We start from the raw sequence: 20,171 nt of genomic DNA on the forward strand, positions 1-20,171 counted from the left end.
TTGTTTCTTGCCACCTCAGTAACTACAGTAAGCATTACTGGAAAGACTAAGAAGGTCAGAACAACTAAGAGGCAGGAGAGAAAATGGGAATCTTGTTATATACACCTTCCTGCAAATTTTAACTGCAGAAACCTGAGTTTCAAATTAATTAATAAAGAAAAATCCTATTGATTTTAGCAGTGGAGGAATGCATTCATTCTCTCTCTTGCCACATGAATTTTTGCAGAGCTCAACAAGATTCAGAATAATCCCAGCTTGTGGGACAATTTAGGTTTTTAAGAGATGTTATCCTGAAATAATTTGAATTTTATAACTTTTGTGGTTGTACCTTGAATTGACCTTGATACCAAGTCACCAAAACAAATATTTTGTGATCTGTTTTTCATCACAAATTTCATTCTCACATTTCTCCAAACTCAAGATGGATGTTCATTTTTAAAAGCTTGGATTTGTGATTAAAAAAAAATAAAATCAAAGAACACATATGTATGTGTGTTCCTTCCAGTTTTGAAATCAACAGTGGTTTCCTCATCAACTCCGGACAGGCACTGCAGTGCTTAACACCACTCAGCTGGGGAGTGCTCAAGGAATGCAAAAGCAGGCAAGCCCCTGAGAAACAAGGGCCTGCTTGTTTTATGAGAAATCAGCTAATAGTTTCCCAGTACATATGTCCTGCTTTACTTTCAGTTTGGTGAAGACTGGGGTAACAAATGGCAGCTTATCTGCCTCTGAGACAGGACTTGTGTGGAAGAAAGGGTTCCCTTGTCTGTATGTGCAGGAGGGCACAAGGGTGGTAGCCCTTGCACCAGCAAAGCCTAACGCAGCACGCACTAATGCAGAATGAAGAGCTCTGCTGTTGCACAGCTCTTCCTGTTCAGTGACTAATTCTATCACTGTACAATTGCTAATTCTGTCTTATAAAAATGTATTTTCAAGGCTGTAGTGCAAGCCATTGAAGTAATGAGGTTACTGGTATCTTTTCTAGGGAAACCCATAGACTTTACTGCTTGGAAGACTATGCTACCTTGTGTTGTCACTTAAACTATTACAAAAATGTCTGCAATAAATACTACTCTTCTTTCATGTTCATCATTTGTAAACTTGGTAGTAGGATGTTTTTATATTTCCTTAATGATACACTCAAACATCTATACTGCATATTTTCTTACATATTTTTCTTGAGATGCTATCTCCTTAGTTTTTTCTGCCATCTTAATTTTGTAGGAGTCTGCTAGACTTCTAGATCTCTTTTAACCCTCCTTAGCTTTTACTGTAATTTTGCAATTTTGCATATGCTAATTTCTAAATACTTGCTACATGGCCTATGGACCCACAGGAGTTGCCAGCTCCCACTGCGCAATCACTGAGCCCTTGCTCAATCCAAGTCTCAATAATACCCCTGGTTTTTCTGTGCATTTCATGTGACACAGTTCTGAATTTGCTCCATAGGCCACAATACTCCTTCTGATTCCAAGCAAAACTCAAAAGAGTTTCTGTAGGTTCACTTCCAGGCTGCTGTTTTTTTAACTCAAATAAATCCTCTCCCATAACTTAATGAAACAGATGATACATAGAAAGGGCTATTTGCCATCCATCTTCCAGCAGAGGTAACTGTTTGATTACAAAAAGTTTATGGAAAAAAGATAAGTTTGAAAGACAAAAAAGACTAAAAGCAAGAGAGATGTGACTGTTTTAAACAGACAGAACCTTAAAATATTATTGGTTTTCTCTGAAACACTACATGCTTTCAAAAACATAAAAAAGGCACTCATCTGCTCCACCCTCCCCTGCAGTGGGTGTCCTTAAGCTCCCCCTAGATTTATGAAATATTAGTGTATTTGCCATTTTAGTTTCAGTACAGGAGTAACTTTAACACCAAACAGTGCTGAATGCCCTACATTACTAATGACGCTCTGAAGACTGAGAACCTGTACCACACCTGCTTTTGTTCCACAGCTCTGTAGCTTTTAATTGTCTTCTCTTGCTTCTAAGTTGTGTAAGTGCAGTGGTGGCTCCTGGCAGCACTACAGAGTGCATAACTGATACATTATCAGTGTATGTGACATGAGAGGTAAACACTGCTTCTTGCAATGTGTTCGTGTCCATTCTTGGTGTTCTGAAAAAAAACCTCAGAAAATACCTGAAATCAGTTTTTACAACTTCAAAATCAAGTTTAATTTAAGAAGACTGTCCTCAAATAAAATTTATATACATTGTATTTACAATTTTGCTGCTGACAACATCATGTTTACATATAATAACCTGCATTAGTTACACTGAAATGGGCTCCACTCACCCTCTAGACTGAAACAATTGCCAGTGCCAGTCTGGATGTCAGATGCTCACCAAGCTGCTCTGTCACTCCCCAGATAGGCACTGGAGAGAAAACAAAAGGAAGGGCTCATGCGTTGAGATAAGGATGGGGAGAGTTTAGTCACCAGTTACTGTCATGGACACAACAGACTCAACTTGGGGAAATTAGTTAATTACCAATCAAATTAAGAGTCTCACATACTTTAAAATGTTGCAGTTGGGGTTTCTTGCTTTCTCTGACATGCTCAGGAAGTTGTGAAGTGTTACACAAACAACAAAAGTGCTGTGAGCCTTTGATTTAATAAAAGAGAATCAGCAATCATTTGCTTTTCTGATCAAGTAACTTGCCTAGCATGGGCAGTTCCATCAGACAAACACGTTTGATGTCTTTTGTGGTCATAATCTAGACTTACTCTAAACCTGTTGGGAATTAACTTGAAGACGTTGCAAAATGTTTTTTGATTCATTCTGGAAAACACAGACATGAGACAGCATCTGAGGAAAACAAAGAATAGAAGTAATCCCTATGGACAGTACAGCCTTCCAGAACGCAAGCAGGAGAGTTAAATACTGGATGGAATGAATGGAAACTGGTCTGCACAAAAGTGGGTTTGTGCCCTTTTTACTGTCTTGTGGAAACTGATTCTGTCAGTTCCTTTGTGGGCCACTTAGCTCTCTTTTTGCCTGCTGAGGAAGAAGGTGCAGAACTTCTATACATGTTTCTTCATTAATTTAGGCCTAAACAATTTTGTTTGTTTGTTTATTTTTAAACTACTACTCTGTTGCTGAATGGCCTCATGTTTCAATTTTTTCTTCCACTAAATGTGCAGCCAGATGAAGACTGGGTATGGGGGATGTGACTTAAATGCAGAAGAAGCAGTATCCCAAACAGCCCTGCATGTTGGGGGTCAGTCCTTTCACTCACTCTTCAGCTTTCAGAACAAAGCAGCATTTATGAGATCTATGAGATCACCTAAAATTTCAAGCCAGTTAAAAACTATGATTCCTAGAGATTACTCTAGAATTACATATTTTATTATTTTGGATTGTTATACAAACATTCCAGAGAATGCAGCTTGGTTTTCCCACTGTAGTTTCACTCTGGAATACTTGCCTTTTCTCTAATAAACTATTTGCAAATGTTCACTTTTCTCTTTGAAAATCTGGTTTTGCGGAAATATAAATTTTGGCTTTTACATTTTTCCACTGACTCCCTTCCTCTTAAGGGAACAATTCATCCTTCTCTCTGCCAAAATGCACTGATTGGTAGCAGAGCTGGGTTTTTTTAGCGTACCTTTCTTCTTACAGCCACAGTGACACAGCCAGATTTATAAAACTGTTAGGATAGTGAGACATTAATATTTTTAAAGGGAAAATAAACAACCTAAGGCTGAAGTTTTATGGCTCAGCACAGTAAACAGCCAAACTTCTAATTTTTTTTGTTATCTATCACCTTCTTTATCTCTATGAAAAGAGTGCTTTTGGAGCCTGCTGGCAGAGATCATTCTTAGAAAACTATCATCTTGTTTTTGGTATTTCTTCACTGGGCTGACATTTCAAACATCCCATTCCATTTTCTGGAACAAGCAGACCACACCATTTTCCAAAATTAATCCAAAGAAGATGGCAAACCAAGGGAGAATTCGGTTCAAGTTCAACGTAACTGAAAAAAACAAAAAAAACAAAAAAAAACCAACAGAACAAATGTATCATGCACCATTTAAGAAGATCACAGAAATCATATGAGAATTGATATTAATTTTTTTTGTGTATTAGAAATCACACAAATTTGTTAAAAGTCTGTATTCCAAAGACATGAATAAAATTAATATGAAATTTTCATTTTTCAGAAACTCAAAAGAAATCTATTTTATGTTTCAATGATCCATGAGTTGCCTCAAATTGTAACAGGAATGGATATGGAAACAGATGGATCTGGTGGATATAATCCTGTATATACAAAGAGATGATGGTGAGATAAGAAGTACTTTTTTTCTTCCTTTTTACAATTTTTTTTTGTTTCAATCACTTTCTATTAAAGTTTAAAGAACACAGATTTAAACTGAGCTATTTCAGTCACATATTTGATATAGATTAAAAAGATAACAATAATAATGACTTCTGTAACATCAGCAGTCTCTCACACATATTCTATACACATAATGCAGTATATAAAATGCAAAAATGTACCTCTAATTGCCTGAGAGTTTGATATCAAGACAAACACTTTTATAAATGCAAGGCACAAAGGTGTGTAGTCATGCTCCCAAATAACAGCTGGAATTAGCAGGAGCTTTCCATAGGTGGACAACAGCAGTGCTTTGAGAAGCAAGATGAAGTCAGACTTTCTTTTCAGCATCTCAGGTGTCATCCACCACAAGGTAATAAAAATGCCAATAAAAAATGAAATTTGTTCTGAAAGGAAATAAGAGGCATTGGAAAGAGAGAATAAAATGTCAAAAATCAAGTCCAGATCTGAATGAATTTCAGTAAAATGACATGTCCAAAATGCAATGGAGTCACTTTTAAAAGTCACAGGCAAATACAACCTATGTTCATTTTAATAGCCAAATATTCCTTAAACCAATTCAGTATCATGATGTTCAGAATAATTCTATCACAGGATTCTATCTGTAGGATTATCATATTTGTGATTCCATATAGCAGAGGAAGTTAAGCACAAGAACCTCTTCACTTTCACTTTTTAGCAACAAGAGAGGAGTTTTTTTTCAACTGTCTGTTAGGCTGTAAAACAAAATCAATCCTTCTTTGCAAAAGGTCATCAGCAATGAACCCTTTTCATCCAGCATGAGAAAGAACACCAAGGTGAAAATACCTTTGCGCTACCAGACTTTTTGACATCACTCCTGTGATATGCTGGCATTAATGCAGATGTCAAAGAAACTCCCACGATAATTGTAATGGATGAGTCACTACTGAAAAATCAGTTCAATATTATAAAAACCTACTTAAAACAACATTAGACAATAAAGAATTTAAATTAAGCTCTGAATGTGTAAGAAAAATACTAGTTTTAGTCTGCAAGTTCGATTAAAACACTATCACATCTGAAAAAGTATGAGAAAAAATGTTTAACCAGCATAGAACAAAACCACTCCCCTGCCTTCAAGTGCAGACTTAGAGGACAGAAGAATTTACTCTTTATTGTGGATGACACTGGTCTGTATTTCAGTGTATTTGTTTAAAAAAAAAAACAACCCCAAGCAGATACAGCTTTTCCCAACTGTTTACTTTAGTAAGGCTGTATCATCTTAATGAATCATAAACCTTCAAGTCAACAGAAACACGGAATAAGACTGAGCTCTACACTGATCTTCAAACTATGTCAAGAGATATCAGGCAAAGATTTCTGAATATTGCCACTTTTCAGTCTCTTCATATCTAATGCTGATCATATCTGTCTGAACTGTAATCAGAACTGGCATTTGCATTACATTTAGACAATTTAAGAGAGTATGTGTGTAATTGTCTAACTATACTGGGTTGGACATCACATCCATTCTGTATCAATTCTTACAGTATGGGCTTGAAGTTCTTCAATGCTTAAAGAGTATATAATACAAATCACCAATCTTACCTAAAGAAGCTATGCCAAACATTCTATAAAAATCCCATTCTTTGGCATATCTGATTAAGTCATCAGGATCTGTATTTTGGCTTGAATCCTGTAGTTGCAACCACCTGATATAAGCTTCACAGAGCAAACAAAATACGCAGAGCTTCCCATGAATCTGGTAAATGAAAGAATAATAAAAGGAGTAGTATTAAAACAGCATAAATTAAAGCATTAGTAAGAAATTGGCATTTAAAATACATTTAAACACCTCTACAGAAACACTGTAGGTGTGTTATTTTTCTTTAGCATATAAGCAAAATTACTTCTGTTGAGCCACTAATTTAGCACGTCATCCTTTTCACATCTGTTAACATGACAGTCAAATTACAACATGTACAAAACTGCATGACCAGTTCTGTACAGAAGAAGGTATATAACAGTGGTTAAGGCCTGATCCATACTATTTAAAATTGGGAAGACTATTCAGATAGGAATGAAAACCCAAAATTGTGCCATTGTTAGCACAGAATTATGCTATCTAAGATTTCTGTTTAAGGGCAACTGCTCCATTCAGCAAACTGGTTTAAGTAGCCTTGTTTCTCTTTTTCCCTGGGACAATCTCCATTAGAAGAAACAGGTAGTGTAGTTATACCAAAATATTTCTTAGCTCATATAAGAGTGAGGCACCAAAAATAAAGGGAGCAATATAACCAAACAAAACTGTTTAAAATATCTTCCGAAATGACATCAAAAATTATGTTGTTAGCATGTTTCCACATTATGCAGTCTATAAGCCAGTGCATATATGAGGTGATTGCTGGTTTTATACAGATTTAAAGAAGCCATAACAATTTCTGTGCTGGATTCTACTTTTTTCATTGAAGGCAAGTTATGCCAACTGCACATACATGCACAGGCTTTGCCAGTTTAAAATTCAATTCAATTTATTTGAATAGATGAACTTTTCACAAACAGTCCTTGTAGAAGCCTCACAGGAAACATTATTACCAGTCTCCAGAAGCACCAAATTAATTAAAAATATTTAGATAGCTTTATGCTTGAAAGATGAAGTGAGTGTATTTATCTACACTGCTTAAACTGAACTGGCTAAGAGGTACCAACATGAACACAGCACATACTTACACTTAGAGATTTTGCTCTAGATTAGCTTCCCTCTCTTGGGAAATCAGTCCTTACAGTAAAAATATGCAATACTAAAATACTGTGCCTCTACACTCCAGACTGGGCTGCCCAACTATGTCATTCTGCATCAACCACAATTCAAGTGAAAGCTACCATCTTTTGCTCTGGCTTTGAGGGCATGGTTAATTACACAGGGAGAAACTTGTGAGAAATTAGTACAGTAGGTTTAACTGGCGCAGTGTTGTTAATTTGGCATGTTATACTCCTTTTGCTCATTTGAAAAACAATTGTTTCTAACAGAAATTCAATCTGAAAATTAATTTGCAATTAGATCTTTCTCTTACAGTGGAATTTAGCACATCATCCTTTTAGCATCAATTAATGTGACAGGCAAGTTAGAGGTTAGGTAGAAAACTGCATGAACAGTTCTTTGCAGTTCCTTCTCTTTAACATGTAAGATGACTTTGTATTTGCTGGTACTGCAGCATCACTTCTGTGAAGACAGAAGCTGTCTTAGTAACAGTGGGAGTTTGAGATTCCATGTGTTCTATTCATTATATAACTGGTTCAGCTTGCTGAAATCTGTGGAAGGGCAGGAAATGAACAGTCTTTAAAGTTTTATAACTAATACAACAGACTTACCAAACCTAAATATTTTTTAACAAAAAAAGCTACAAGGTAGGGACATAGGAACTTACATTTATCTTTGTGTTGAAAAGAATATGCCTGTATGCTTGTGCTTTGCATAAAACAGCATTAATCAAGATGATAACAGGATCATACTCAATGTATTTATCCACAGGTTTCTGGCAGGATTTCTGAAAATCACAAAGAAGAATTAGGAGAAAAAAAAGGAAAGGAAGAGTTTATAAAATTTCCTCTGATCTTAGTACAACTGGAAAAATACAAATTAGCAATTCAATTATTATTAGTTTTTCCCTAGTGTCATCTTCATTTTCAATACAGTTTTAATCCATCCAGAAAAATTGCTTCTTCTCCCTTAACACTATACTTGACACACAGAGTTCCCTTATAAAATAGAAACATTTATTATTGATTTTTACAGGGTTTGGATTAAGATCAACAATGAAATATGGCGGAATGGCCTTAGTTATCATTTTTTGCTCCACAGATGCAAAAAACTAAACTACTTTCCTAAGTCTCAAGAAAGGCACCAGTATCATGCTAAAGGTTAACTGATCATGGCTCACCTGGCATATTTTATTTGTGTTATTTTGGGTATTTTTTAGAAAGAAAATTAATTTCTTCTACCACTTTTTTATTTTCAGAGATGCTTTATCCTCCTATCCTACCTTTTTCTTCCTTTCAAGGAGACAGTAAATGTTTTTTGCTGTTGCATTGTTCTTCCGTATGTTAAATTGTCTGGATGTTTCAACCAGTTTTCCATCACTGAGCAAACCCCAATACTTTCAGAATACTGATAATGTAGTTTTCACACAGATGCACAGCCAAAGAGTCAGTTGCCACTAAACAGTGGCAGGACACTAAACCATCACTTCTCCAACACATCTGCTGGTTCTGCTAGAGAGGTTATTTCACCCAAACCACTGGGAACTGCTTGCCATCAATCCCCTCCAGCTTTATTGACTTACCTGCCTGGCTGATCACTCCTTGCTTTGAGTTAGCGCTAACAAGAGGCTGTTACACTGTGAGCAGGAGGGTTAAATTATCTTACAAAAGGCTCATCTAGCACACCTAAGGGGGAAGTAACTTCTAGCAGAGAGCTGAGGAACAGCAGAGGAGCAGCAGCCACCACTTCAGCTCAAACAAGTGCCCTTGCAGCAGGGTGCTGTCCTGCAGGCCAGTCTTCTCCTACTGCTAATCCTCTGGTCTGGCTACTTGGTTCCTCAAGATGTCCTCAGCTAATCCTGGTCCCCCATGCCTTCTCGTTAGCTGCCATGCTGAGAATGCAACAGTCACAGAAATTATCTCGATTTCCATTTTAATGAGTACATAGTGGTGCACTGCCAGAAGAGAAATGTTGGCACACCACTCTCTGAAATGCTGGAACAGTCAAAAATGCAGCATCAGACAACACACACCTGCAGACAAACTCCCAGGTTTTTCAACTTTCATTTTTCTGTCATACAAAGACCAACTAAGTATCACACTGCTGCTCACTCACCCTGCAATAGGATGAGGAGGAGACTCAGAAGAAGGTAAAACCCATGGGTGGTGAAAAGAACAGTTTCATAACTGAAATAAAGCAGAATATAATAACAATAGTAATGAAATGTGTCATGGATTGACACTGGCACAGTGCCAGTGCCCCCATGACAGGAGAGAGGAGCCTCCCTCTTGCACCATGGGCCTCCCCAGGAAACACAGTAGAACTTCTGTGCTTCCATGTCACACATGGCAGCTGCTCAAAGAGAAATCTGCCATGGTGACCATCTTCCTTCCATGTCCAGCGCTCTCACCACTGTCCATGGATCCAAACTACTCCTTAGGTTCTTTTTAAGAATGCTTTTCACCCAGTTCCAAGAAGGGGCTGCCTCTCACCATTTGGGACGCCTGTCCCCCCCATATTCACTCCCCTGGGGCCTGGGGCTCAGGAACAGAGATCCTTCGCTGGAGGCCGAGGGTTCCAACACAACCTCCCTCTCAGTCTCTGCTCCTTCTGTTTCTTCTTGCGGCCTTATCATTCTTGGCGTCTGGCCAACCACCTCTCCCAAGGTGCAGTCTCTGCATTAACGGAAGAAACTGGCTTCGCTCGTGGCTATGTAAGAGGAAAAAGTTCGGCCAAAGCCACTCCAATCATCTCCTCTATCTCGGGTGCTCTATCTGCTGGCGTTCCTTCACCTACTCAAACCTTCTTCATCTTTCCCATCCTCTATCCCCTCTCAATTTCCAGCTGAGGAGGATCAGTGTTTTTACAGCTTCTATTGTTTCAACACTAAAAGAGTTAAAAGCTCAGCCTGGTCTCGCAACAGCTGGGCACCTTGCCTATCCCCCTTCTCCTCCTGACCGCTTTATCCTTCTCTCCCGGGGGGGCTGCCCAAACCATCCCAGGACTCCTCCACCTCTGCATCTAGCAGGGCTCCAGCTTCCCTCTCTCAGGCTGCATGGCCTCCCCCCTCCCCCACCCAGACGCAGCTGGGCAGGGGAGAGGTCCAATCTGCTCACCTGCCGGACTCCAAAGAGGAAGTCTCTCTGGGAGTGCTCTGCTTTTAGCCCCTGTGTGTTCTCAGAGGTGTATCCAAGTCCCCAGTGGCCACACCAGATGCCCATTTGAAATCTGGCCACTGATTGGTTTGACCATAACTTCCCAAAACCTCACTTCCGGGTCAAACCACAACAAAATGGAAGAGAGATAATGCCCAAGAGAAACAAGAGCTGCACAACATGATTTCTCTCCACCCACTGACCAATGCCCATTCCATTCTTGAGCAGTGATCAGCCCCTCCTGGACAACTCTCCCAGTTCATTTACTGGGCAGGACACTTTATGGGGTATGGAGTATCCCATTGGTCAGCTCTCCTGGCTGTGCTTCCTCCCACCTCCTGTGCACTAATAGCAACAACTAAAACATCAGTGTGTTATCAACATTATTCTCATTCTGAATCCAAAACACAGCACTCTACAAGCTATTAGGCTTAAAATTAAACCAGACAAAACCAGAACAGCGTCTAAAGTTAACACTGCCTTGCTATTCAACACAATTATTTTGTAGAATATGAGAATGCGGAATTTCAGCAAATTTACTCAGAAGTCCAACATCAATGTCAAGAAAAGCATCCGAACAAATGCATAAACTGAATAGAGTGTCTAGGGAATGCTGCAACCTCTAATCAGTGTTTCTTGGTCCAGATTAAGGAAAAACTCCATTCAATAAAAACTCACTTCAGTAAGACAACACTGTGTATGGCAATACACAAGAAGTAATGAATTAGAAAAACTCCCTCAACTAACCAAGTGTTTGATAAGTCTAAACATAAAGTAAATTAGATGGAAAAAGGACATAACACAAGACCACAGTTATAAGTTTTAACAGAGTGAAAAAGAAACTGTTATTTAATTAAAGGCAGTGTCTTGCTTAATTTCTTTCTACTGGGAAATCATAAACAGATCTTTTTATAGGTGGTAATTTGTATACGTCAAATCTCTGGGTTCATGTAGCATCGGACAAGTGCAATTTTTAAAATAGGTTTATTCACACAAGCACTGGACAAGTCCACTCAAAGTAAGATTATTCAACACAAAGGGTGTCATAACGGTTAGATGAAGGGTATCCTATGTACACCCAGTTTTATTATGCTCTCAAATTCTCCTACAACAGAATATTTTCTGGTCAGGACCAAAAGTCTTTCTGAGTAAAGAATGGTATTTTCAACCAGAGGATCCCAATGAAACACTGATTAAAAATTTGCAGTTAAGAGGTATTGAAAAATTTTCACTGACTTGAATTTTAGAAAATGAAAATTTATCAGACCAACCATCCAGGCAAAACCAACAATACAGAAATTTACTGCAGATATATATGGAGACTGCTACAAATGAACACACAAATAGTGGCATCTTCTGCCTCACAGCTTCAAATACCGAACCTTCTCTGCAGCTGTGAAAATTATGTTAAATTTAGTATTTCTGTCTTCCAGAGCTAGATGGGAGCCCTATTCTTAATAGTTTTATATTCCTAAGACACTTTATTTCTATCTGAGTCTCTGTTGCAAGAAGGAAAAGTCCTCTGTGCTTACCCAGCCAGTGACCTAGCCAGTGTGAGTTCACCCAGGGATTTGTGAGACCTACAAACCACCTTTGCTGCAAAAGACTTGTGTGTGCACTGTTGAGGACTCCCCATGTGTGGAGACACGAGGCTTGACTCCATTTCAGAAAGCTGATTTATTATCTTATGATATATATTATATTAAAATACTACATAAAAACTATACTAAAAGAACAGAGAGAAAAGAACGATCAGAAGGCTTGAAAGAACAAAAATAGAATAGATTAACAAATTCTTGTGACTCTGAGAGTCCGATGCAGCTGCATCTGTGATTGGCTCTTAATTAGAAACAACCAACATGCACCAATCACAGATGCACCTGTTGCATTCCACAGCAGCAGATAGTTATTGTTTACATTTCTTTCCTGAGGCCTTCAGCTCCTCAGAAGGGGAAAAATCTTAGCAAAGGATTTTTCATAAATGTCATGGTGACAGTGCACTGCTACAGACTAAGTGGATGATGGCTGCTGTACCATTAGTACACTACAGAACTAATATGCCCTCTAGGAAAATTTTTTCCATACCTGGCTATTTCATTATTTTTTCCAGCTATACAACTAGAACATCTGACACCAACCTCAAATGTCTAGGAAGGAAACCTGTGAGTGAAGCCTGACTTCAGCAAAATCAGTGCAAGCAAGGACTGATGCAGTTTAAGTACACATATGTTTTACTAGATAGTTTCAGCTAGTAACTTTGGGGACACTGATAATCACTAACACTTTGAGAGAAGATTGGTATGAGCAGCTCAGCTATGGGGAACTGCTTGCACACTTACTTTTAAGATTTTAGTCAGGCAGTTTAGCGTGAACTCCAGTCCTGGTGCTCACATCTCATTCCCCACTGCTGTTCTGCCCAGCTGCAGTCAGCGACCTGGGCAGCATGAGTGAAGAAGGCACATCTTTAACATACCTGAGCTTTTTCATCTTCTTTGGACTTTCTCAAAGATGTTCCTCAGTTATCACAAAAGCAGTAAAAAGAGGTAACTGGATTTCTCTATGCTTTTAGCCATTTTTCAACTTCTGCATTAAATATGTAATTGACATCAGAAACAAGTAACTGGTATTTTTTCTTGAAAAAACAGACACTACTTTGATTAAAAGGTACTTCCAGATTACGTGTCAGAAGAAAAGTCAAGCTTCACACCATAAATTCTATTTACACATCTTCTGATTTGGTAAATTTAAGAAACATTATGAGTATTTGCTACTGACATACAGAAGTCCAACAGATACTGTGCTCCCCTGAAAAAGGATATTAAAAGTATATCAATATTCTAGCAAATTTAAATGGATATTACTTTAGGAACTGTTTGACTAATCAAATATTTAGGACTATGCTTGTCTGTTGTTTTAAAAAAAAATCTTCCATTTTCATAACTTAGAAGTTTGCCTAGTTATCTTAAACAAATTTAAAAGCAATTAGCAAAGGCAAATTAAAGGAAAAAGAAAACTTCAAAAGCGAGTACAACCATCTTCTTCATAGTGTAGTATATGAGATTCTTTTTGATCAAAGCAATCCAAAACATTTAAGGAAAGTAACATACATTTTAAAGTCCCAGTTGTATTAAATATGACAAAAAAAAAAAGTACTGATATGTTAATTCAAACTTCATGTTTATCAGTCTTTTATAAATCACTACTCAAAAGACATAACTCTTGCTTTGTTCATCAAAGATACTCAACTTGGAAATAGTGTTCACAAATGTGTGCCCAATACAATACAGTATACAAATATTTGAGAAAACACCTTCTGTCTCTGAAGGATAAAGTTTCTAAAGTATATGAACATGACTTTTTTGGATTCATCTGTCTAATTTTAAAACATTACTTACTTTTAGATAAAAATATTTTGGGATGGGGTTTGTGGAAAGTGAAAGAATTATTGAAGAGGAAGCCATAGGACATGACAGAAAGTAAAAATATAGACTGAAGAACAAAGCTTCATTCTGATCTAAAACTACCATGAAAACCACACCAGGAATACATTTGCAAATCTCTGGGCATTAGAAATATCAATGAAACAGTCTTATTATGGTATTCCTTTCTCCAGGGTTTGGGATTTGGCAAAATTTAAGCTACAATTTTTTGCTGGACTACACATACAGCAAATAGTAACAACATTTACATAGCTTCCACATGAACAGGGTCCATTTGCACAGGTTCATATGCAAATTAAAGACTCTTGTGAGAGCGTCCTTAATCCCAATTGCACCCTTAAATAATAAAACACATTAGCTGTGCTGCTTTCAGGAACGGATTCTTTATTAGAGACGCAGCCAAGTGTCACAGTAGACTGAAAAACAAAACAGTCCAGTTTCAGATGCATTCCGTTTCAGAAAACAAATTAAAAATATTGTTTTTCCAGTAATGAGTTGGCCTGTAAATAGTTATGTAAAATTAGCATATGTTATTTTCCAAGATGATCTTTGTACTCTTGACAGATTCTTTACCATACCACATAAATGCTTTGCATTCAAAGCAAGGTCTCTCTGCCTTGTTGCAAAAAAAAAAAAAAAAAAAAAAAAAAAAAAAAAGCTTTTCAATTATTTTTTAATTGCAGAAAAGCTAAATGAAGTGTGCACAGCTCAGGCAATTTGGCGTTCTTATTACAAAACACAAGGGAGATCCTGACTGTGCTCTATATATTGCAATAAGTAATTTATTTTCCTTTGTTACGGTCTGGAACATTTTTAATATTTTATTTTTAAACAGAACAACATATATGAAATTGAAAACCAAATTTAAAAAATGTTTGCATGCTTTTCCTTCTATTTCTGAATAACTGAACTTTGCTAATTTCTTTCTGTATTCATTGCACTTTGCAGAGTTTATTTCAGGTTAGCCAAGCATGTTCCCACCCCACGCCCCAGAATTATTACTGTAGTAGCAGTGTTATTTGAACAATATTTTTTCCTTACTGTTCTTAATGGTTGGTTTGTAATATATTCAGTGAAGATTTGCTGTATTATTAACAGATCAATTAAATTTTAAGGGTCTCAAAATAATTACCAAAAACCTTCTCTACAAGGGGCCACCTAGGCTTACCTTCACCATAGCTTCTCGCTGGGAATGGGGAACACATCAGTAATGCACAGATTAGGACTAAACCCAGACCCAGGAGATGCAAAGTGAGTGCCAAACCTCACCTCCACTGGAGGCAATCCTAACATGCCCACAGATCCTACACCCTCCCCTGTCACTCCTCAGTTATCACACTGAACAAAAACCATATTGAAGAGCTCCATTTGTCTCTTGTAATGCTACTTCCACAGCAAAGTACACACAGGACAAGAAAATGGTTCATCCACTAAATGTGCAATGCCAGAGGTTTGGGCTAGGCTTCAGCTGAAAATGGTCTTAATTAAACAAAACAGATTTAAAAAGAAGTTACAGAACTTGAAGAATTTATGGCAGTTAGCCACCTTGCAGAGTTATTAAGAAAAGACACGACCTTTCCAGCCCAAGTGTACTGTGTGGACTTCTATGTTTTATAGAAGAAAGTTTCTTTAGTTCCTTCAGCATCTGTTACAAATTTATTCCCAGAGTGGATAATAACACTTGTGAGGTCTTTAATGCTTGCCCACATCAAAATTACAATATGGAGTTCAAAGAAACTTTTAATTATATTAAGAGCGGTAACTAAACTAAAGCAACATTAGGCTGAATTTCCAAAATTGTACTCTAATACCGTGGGCTGGAAACACACGTTCTTTAATGGAAACTTTTAGTATTTGCCTCTGGAAAAAATTCATTCTTCTCTTCAACAAATTAATAACAGAATAAAAAATCATGGTATTTTGCTTAGGCATTCAAATTGAAATCTTCCACCTCAAAATCACATTCAGATCAGGTTAAACACATCCTAAAATAAATGTAGGGCTAAATAGCAGCTGCTGCTGGGAGAACTTAGCTTCTTCAACCTTGAGATAATGTTCCAAAAATTGCTGAATGACAGGGTTGTCCTGAGAATGGCAAAGATCTTTTAGATGCAGATTTTTTAATGTATCAAGGATGACTTTAAAATAGTATTGGGGAAAGTCTGTAGGTCAGTGTGAAACAGTGATGATGTTGACAATGTTCTGCTTGTTTCCAATTTTCTGGGGCCTTCTATTTTCCTTACTATATGGAACAAATGTTGGGTTGTTGTCTGTTTTTTTTCCTTAAGGTGTCAGTATTTCCAGGTACTACTTGAAAATGGGAATGAAACACAAGTGCTTTTAACAAAAAAAAAATTATCTAGATGATGCCCATTAGCCTCACTTTGAGTATCAACACACAATCTTTCTATGAATTTTTAATTTCTTCTCTCTTAATGCTACAGCAGAGTAGTAGTACTCAATGCTCTCACTCCACAAAGACAGATGAAAAATGTTCTCAGGCTGAGTGATCACACCTTCTAATCTCACCTCAGACCTTCAATTTTTCTTAAATACCTTCAGCTTTCTTTAAGTTTTTAGAGGTCTACACTCTAAGTTTTATGCATAACTGATATAAATTATGTTTCACACTGATAAGTGGGGTCTTCATAGATTTTTAAGTGAAAATTTCTAATCTATCATTATTGTCAAGTTTGATCATCAAGAAGATTCATGACATTGACACACTCATATCACTACTCATGAAAGTCTGTGAAGAATATCAAAGGACATTCAGTACTTGACTATTTTTCGTTGTCAGCAGCATGATGATGAACAACAGAGGTCTCTGGCCAGAGCACAGCCTTGCCTGCATGGAATAGAATGCCTGCAGAGAGTTGGTACGGTGACAAAACTATCCTTGCAGATTAAAAAGAAAAAGTAAACCAAGCATTGCTCTAACCATGGGGCCTTGGTAGCTGGAGACAACAGTAGGGCTTTCCTGCTGTACGTAGATAAACCTGAAGTCACATCAGCTCAACTGAAAGAATCTTTTGATCTTGGCAATCTTTCAACATTCTCATCTCCACTTTATGCGCCATGAGCTAACATGTCTCTGGCTCCAGCAATGCCTGAGTGGCCAGAAATTGAGGGAAAGTTTTGTGATGATATGACATGCACCATGTAAGAGTAACTAGAACTGAAACTGAACCATGATGACTCACAACACAGCCAGAGGAAACAGACTGGTAGGAGTTAGTGAAAAATGGTACGGATCTGGGGCTGCATGGAAAGGTGGACAGAATTCCCAACTGCTAGGAATGTGTGATTCTTTCCTCTTTCTTTTACTCAGTTCTTTACTCTTTTTATATGAGTTTAGCATTTGTAATGCATACAGTAACTGGGACTTAAGTCTTTGATTTTACGTGGCATGCAAACAGACCAGGTTCTTTGGTCCTCAAATGGTTAAATGCCAAGGGGAATGAGTGCCATCTACTGGCTCCCACGTTGCCTTAAATCTGTTTATCAGCACTAAATTAATAAGCAAGAGAAAGCTGTAAATTTCAATGAGGTCTTCCCTCAGCCTCCTCTTCTCCAGGCTGGATAAGCCAAGTGACCTCAGCTGCTCATCATAGCGTTTCCCCTCTACATCCTTCATCAGCTTTGTAGTCCTCCTTTAGATGCTCTGCAATAGCTTTACGTCTTCCTTACTCTGCTTTGCCCAAAACTGCCCCAAGGACTCAAGGTGAGGCTGCCCCAGTGCAGAGCAGAGCAGAGCAGAGCAGAGCAGAGCAGAGCAGGACAATCCTCACCCTTGCCCGGCTGGTGATGCTGTCCCTGATGCCCCCCAGGACAGGGCTGGCCCTCCTGGCTGCAGGGCACTGCTGGCTCATGTTCAACTTGCCATCGACCAGAACCCCCAGGTACCTTTAAATAATCATCATTAAGACCTGACATTCAGGTCCAGTGGCACGGGAGCTGTGTTCAACCATGAGCCACGCTCAGATCTGCCCTTCAGCAAGAACAAAGGCCAAGCACACACAGCAGCAAATGCACTGCAGTGCCCTGCACAGAAACAAGCAGGCCAGTCAGGTCAGCTCCAGCACACAGGTGCACTCAAGGAACAGGAAGAAATGACATTGGGAAGCAGAGCAGACAGAAAACCGGCAGAATCACAGAATGGGCCAGGTTGAAAAAGACCACATGGGGTCATCTTGTCCAACCTCCCTGCTCAAGCAGGGTCATCCTAGAGCACCTGACACAGGGTTGTGGTTCAAGATGGTTCTTGAACATCTCCAGTAAGAGAGACTCCACAACCTCTCAAGACAATCTGCTCCAGTGCTCAGTCACCTGCACAGTGAAGAAGTTCTTCCTCATATCTAGGTGGAACTTCCTGTGCATCAGTATCTATCCATTGCCTCTTGTCCTACTGCTTAGCACCACCAAAAAGACCCTGACTCCTTCCTCATGACACCCTCCCTTAGATATTTATACACACTGATGAGTCCCCGTCTCAGTCGTCTCCTCTCGAGGCTAAACAGGCCCAACTCTCTCAGCCTTTCCTCATAAGACACCTGGATTCAGGGAAAGCAGCCACAACGCGCGGGCATGACCCGAGCCCGGCAGCAGGGGGCGCTACAAGGGGCTCAGGCGCCCGCGTGCCACCGGGACCACTACCACGTGCCGCGCGCCCCCGCCTGCTGACGTCAGAACTTCCCACGTGCATTCCTGGCCTCCCCCACCCACTGCTCGCCGTCCTGACTCACGCAGATGGAGATGCGGAGCACCCCGCGCTGGTAGTCCCGGTACAGCTCCGTCGCCTCCCCGTTGCACTCGATACAGCGGTAGGCGCCGAGCGCCGCCATGGCGCTCGGGAGCACGCCCAGCCCTGTCAGCGCTTCCACACCGCCTCCTCGTTTCCGCGTTCGGGAGCGCAGCCGAGCCAGACAGCGCCGCGCTGCATCCCGGGAGCTGTGGTTTCCTGCAGCTGCCGTAGGCCCGACCTCGCCGGTGGAGAACTCCATGTCCCAAGGGGCAGTGCGACGGCGGCCCCGTGGGCGGGGGGCGGCGGGGACACCCCGTGCTCCCGGCCGAGGCGGCGCACATGCGCGCCGTGAAGATGGCACCTGCCGGCGGGTTGTCGCCGGGTCTGTGGGTGTCGCTGGCCTTGCTGGCCCGGGCTGCCCTCGCCCTCACCGAGCGCTACCCGGCGCTGTCCCTGATCCAGCAGGAGCGGCACCGGCAGCGCCACGGCCCGGCGGGGGAGTGGGCGGAGCAGTACTCGGCCGAGTGCGGTGAGTCAGGGGCGTCGCCGCGGTGACCGCCCGCAGCCCGGGGCGGCGGTACCGAGGCCGCGGGGGCGGCGGTACCGGTGGGGGGCCCGGGGCGGTGCGGGGTGCCGGCGGCCCCTCGGTGTGCGCGACGCTGCCCTCGGCCGACTCACGCGAGGCTGCCCGCGGGTGAGCCCGCCGTGCCTTGTGTGGCGCGGAGCCACAGAGGCTGTGGCAGCGAGCCGAGGGAAACCTCTCACTCCTAGGACGGGCACACCGTAGGTACCACACGGCAGGATGCCTGCTGCCCATTCACCTCCCGAACCCAGCAGCTGGACTCTGCCTGCTTCTTAATTCCTGCTCTCAGTAGTACGGGGATATGCCAGCACTCCGTGCTCATGTTGCTGAGTTTCTCTGTACAAGGAGCTGCTGGGGAGGGTCCAGGGGTCTGGAACGTCTTTCACCAAGAGAGGCCGTGGGAGCTGGGCCTGTTTAGTCTAAAGGAAAGAAGACTGAGAGGGAATCTCATTAGGCTGTATAAATATCTCAAAAACAGGTGTGAAGAGTATGGTACCAGATTTTTTAGTGATGCCCAGAAACAGGATAAGGAGCAGTGACCACAAACTAAAATACAACAAGTTCCAGTTCAACTTGAGGAAGAACTACTTTGTATGAGAGTGTCAGAGCACTTGGAGCAGGCTGCCCAAGGAGCTTGTGGATTTTCCCTATCTGGAGACATTCAAAACCCATCTGGATGTGTTCTTGTGTCACCTGCTCGAGGTGACCCTGCAGGAGGGTTGAACTGGGTGATCTTCATCTTCCAACCATATCAGTTCCGTGTTTCAGTCAGTGAGATGTGGCTCACTTTAATTGCAGCTACAGTTATATCTATTTTACTGGTGAGTTGGATGCTTCTCTTATGAGTGACAAGTTTGAGTAGCAGATGTTCTGCTGTTTGTTAGGTTAAATTGATGTCTTGTAATACAGGCATAGTTAAAACTATTTTTATCTGCTTGAATATCTTTTGTATCTGGATCATGTGGTTTAATGTGTTATGATTGTTGATCTTGAGCATGGTGTGAATGGGCCATACAAAGATGCCAGTCTGAATTGCAATATGTATGTAATACAGATGAAGAAAAAGGTCTATCAGTAGCTTGGAATGTGATACTAAATTATGTATACGAGAATAACCAGAGATGTGTCGTGACATCTTAGCTGTCAACATGGTTTTGTGATTTTTTTTCTGCCCTTTATTTCGTA

The 20,171-nt window shown here is 40.3% G+C and overlaps 2 protein-coding genes across 5 annotated transcripts in view; one reads left to right on the plus strand and one right to left on the minus strand.

The window, feature by feature from the left end:
• Positions 1 to 682: 682 nt before the first annotated feature.
• Positions 683 to 18,764, minus strand: ARV1 (ARV1 homolog, fatty acid homeostasis modulator). Its single transcript, XM_041424044.1, has 5 exons — positions 18,405 to 18,764; positions 7,732 to 7,851; positions 5,912 to 6,065; positions 4,504 to 4,728; positions 683 to 3,976 (listed from the first exon to the last, which is right to left on the minus strand). The coding sequence occupies exons 1-5, from the start codon at positions 18,660 to 18,662 to the stop codon at positions 3,870 to 3,872; spliced, it is 864 nt and encodes a 287-aa protein (XP_041279978.1). The 5' UTR covers positions 18,663 to 18,764; the 3' UTR covers positions 683 to 3,869.
• Positions 18,621 to 20,171, plus strand: part of TTC13 (tetratricopeptide repeat domain 13) — a 39,530-nt gene continuing 37,979 nt past the window's right edge. For all 4 annotated transcript variants that reach the window (XM_041424014.1, XM_041424024.1, XM_041424030.1 and 1 more), the window contains exon 1: positions 18,621 to 18,932. In XM_041424014.1, the coding sequence (XP_041279948.1) occupies positions 18,743 to 18,932 (190 nt within the window). In that variant the 5' untranslated portion in view covers positions 18,621 to 18,742. The remainder of the gene's footprint in view (positions 18,933 to 20,171) is intronic.

This window comes from Onychostruthus taczanowskii, unplaced genomic scaffold (assembly GCF_017590055.1).
Source record: "Onychostruthus taczanowskii isolate IOZ18803 unplaced genomic scaffold, ASM1759005v1 scaffold111, whole genome shotgun sequence".
Classification (NCBI taxonomy): Eukaryota; Metazoa; Chordata; class Aves; order Passeriformes; family Passeridae; genus Onychostruthus; species Onychostruthus taczanowskii.

Bases quoted from the DNA above. Each gene is read 5' to 3' on its own strand.
- ARV1 (XM_041424044.1), bottom strand. From the start codon at position 18,662: ATGGAGTTCTCCACCGGCGAGGTCGGGCCTACGGCAGCTGCAGGAAAC. The intron at 6,066-7,731 runs GTAAGTTCCTAT...TTCATTTACCAG, and splicing joins TTTTCAACACAAAGATAAAT to ATTCATGGGAAGCTCTGCGT. The intron at 3,977-4,503 runs GTACATTTTTGC...TGTTTTTTTCAG, and splicing joins AAACTCTCAGGCAATTAGAG to TTACGTTGAACTTGAACCGA.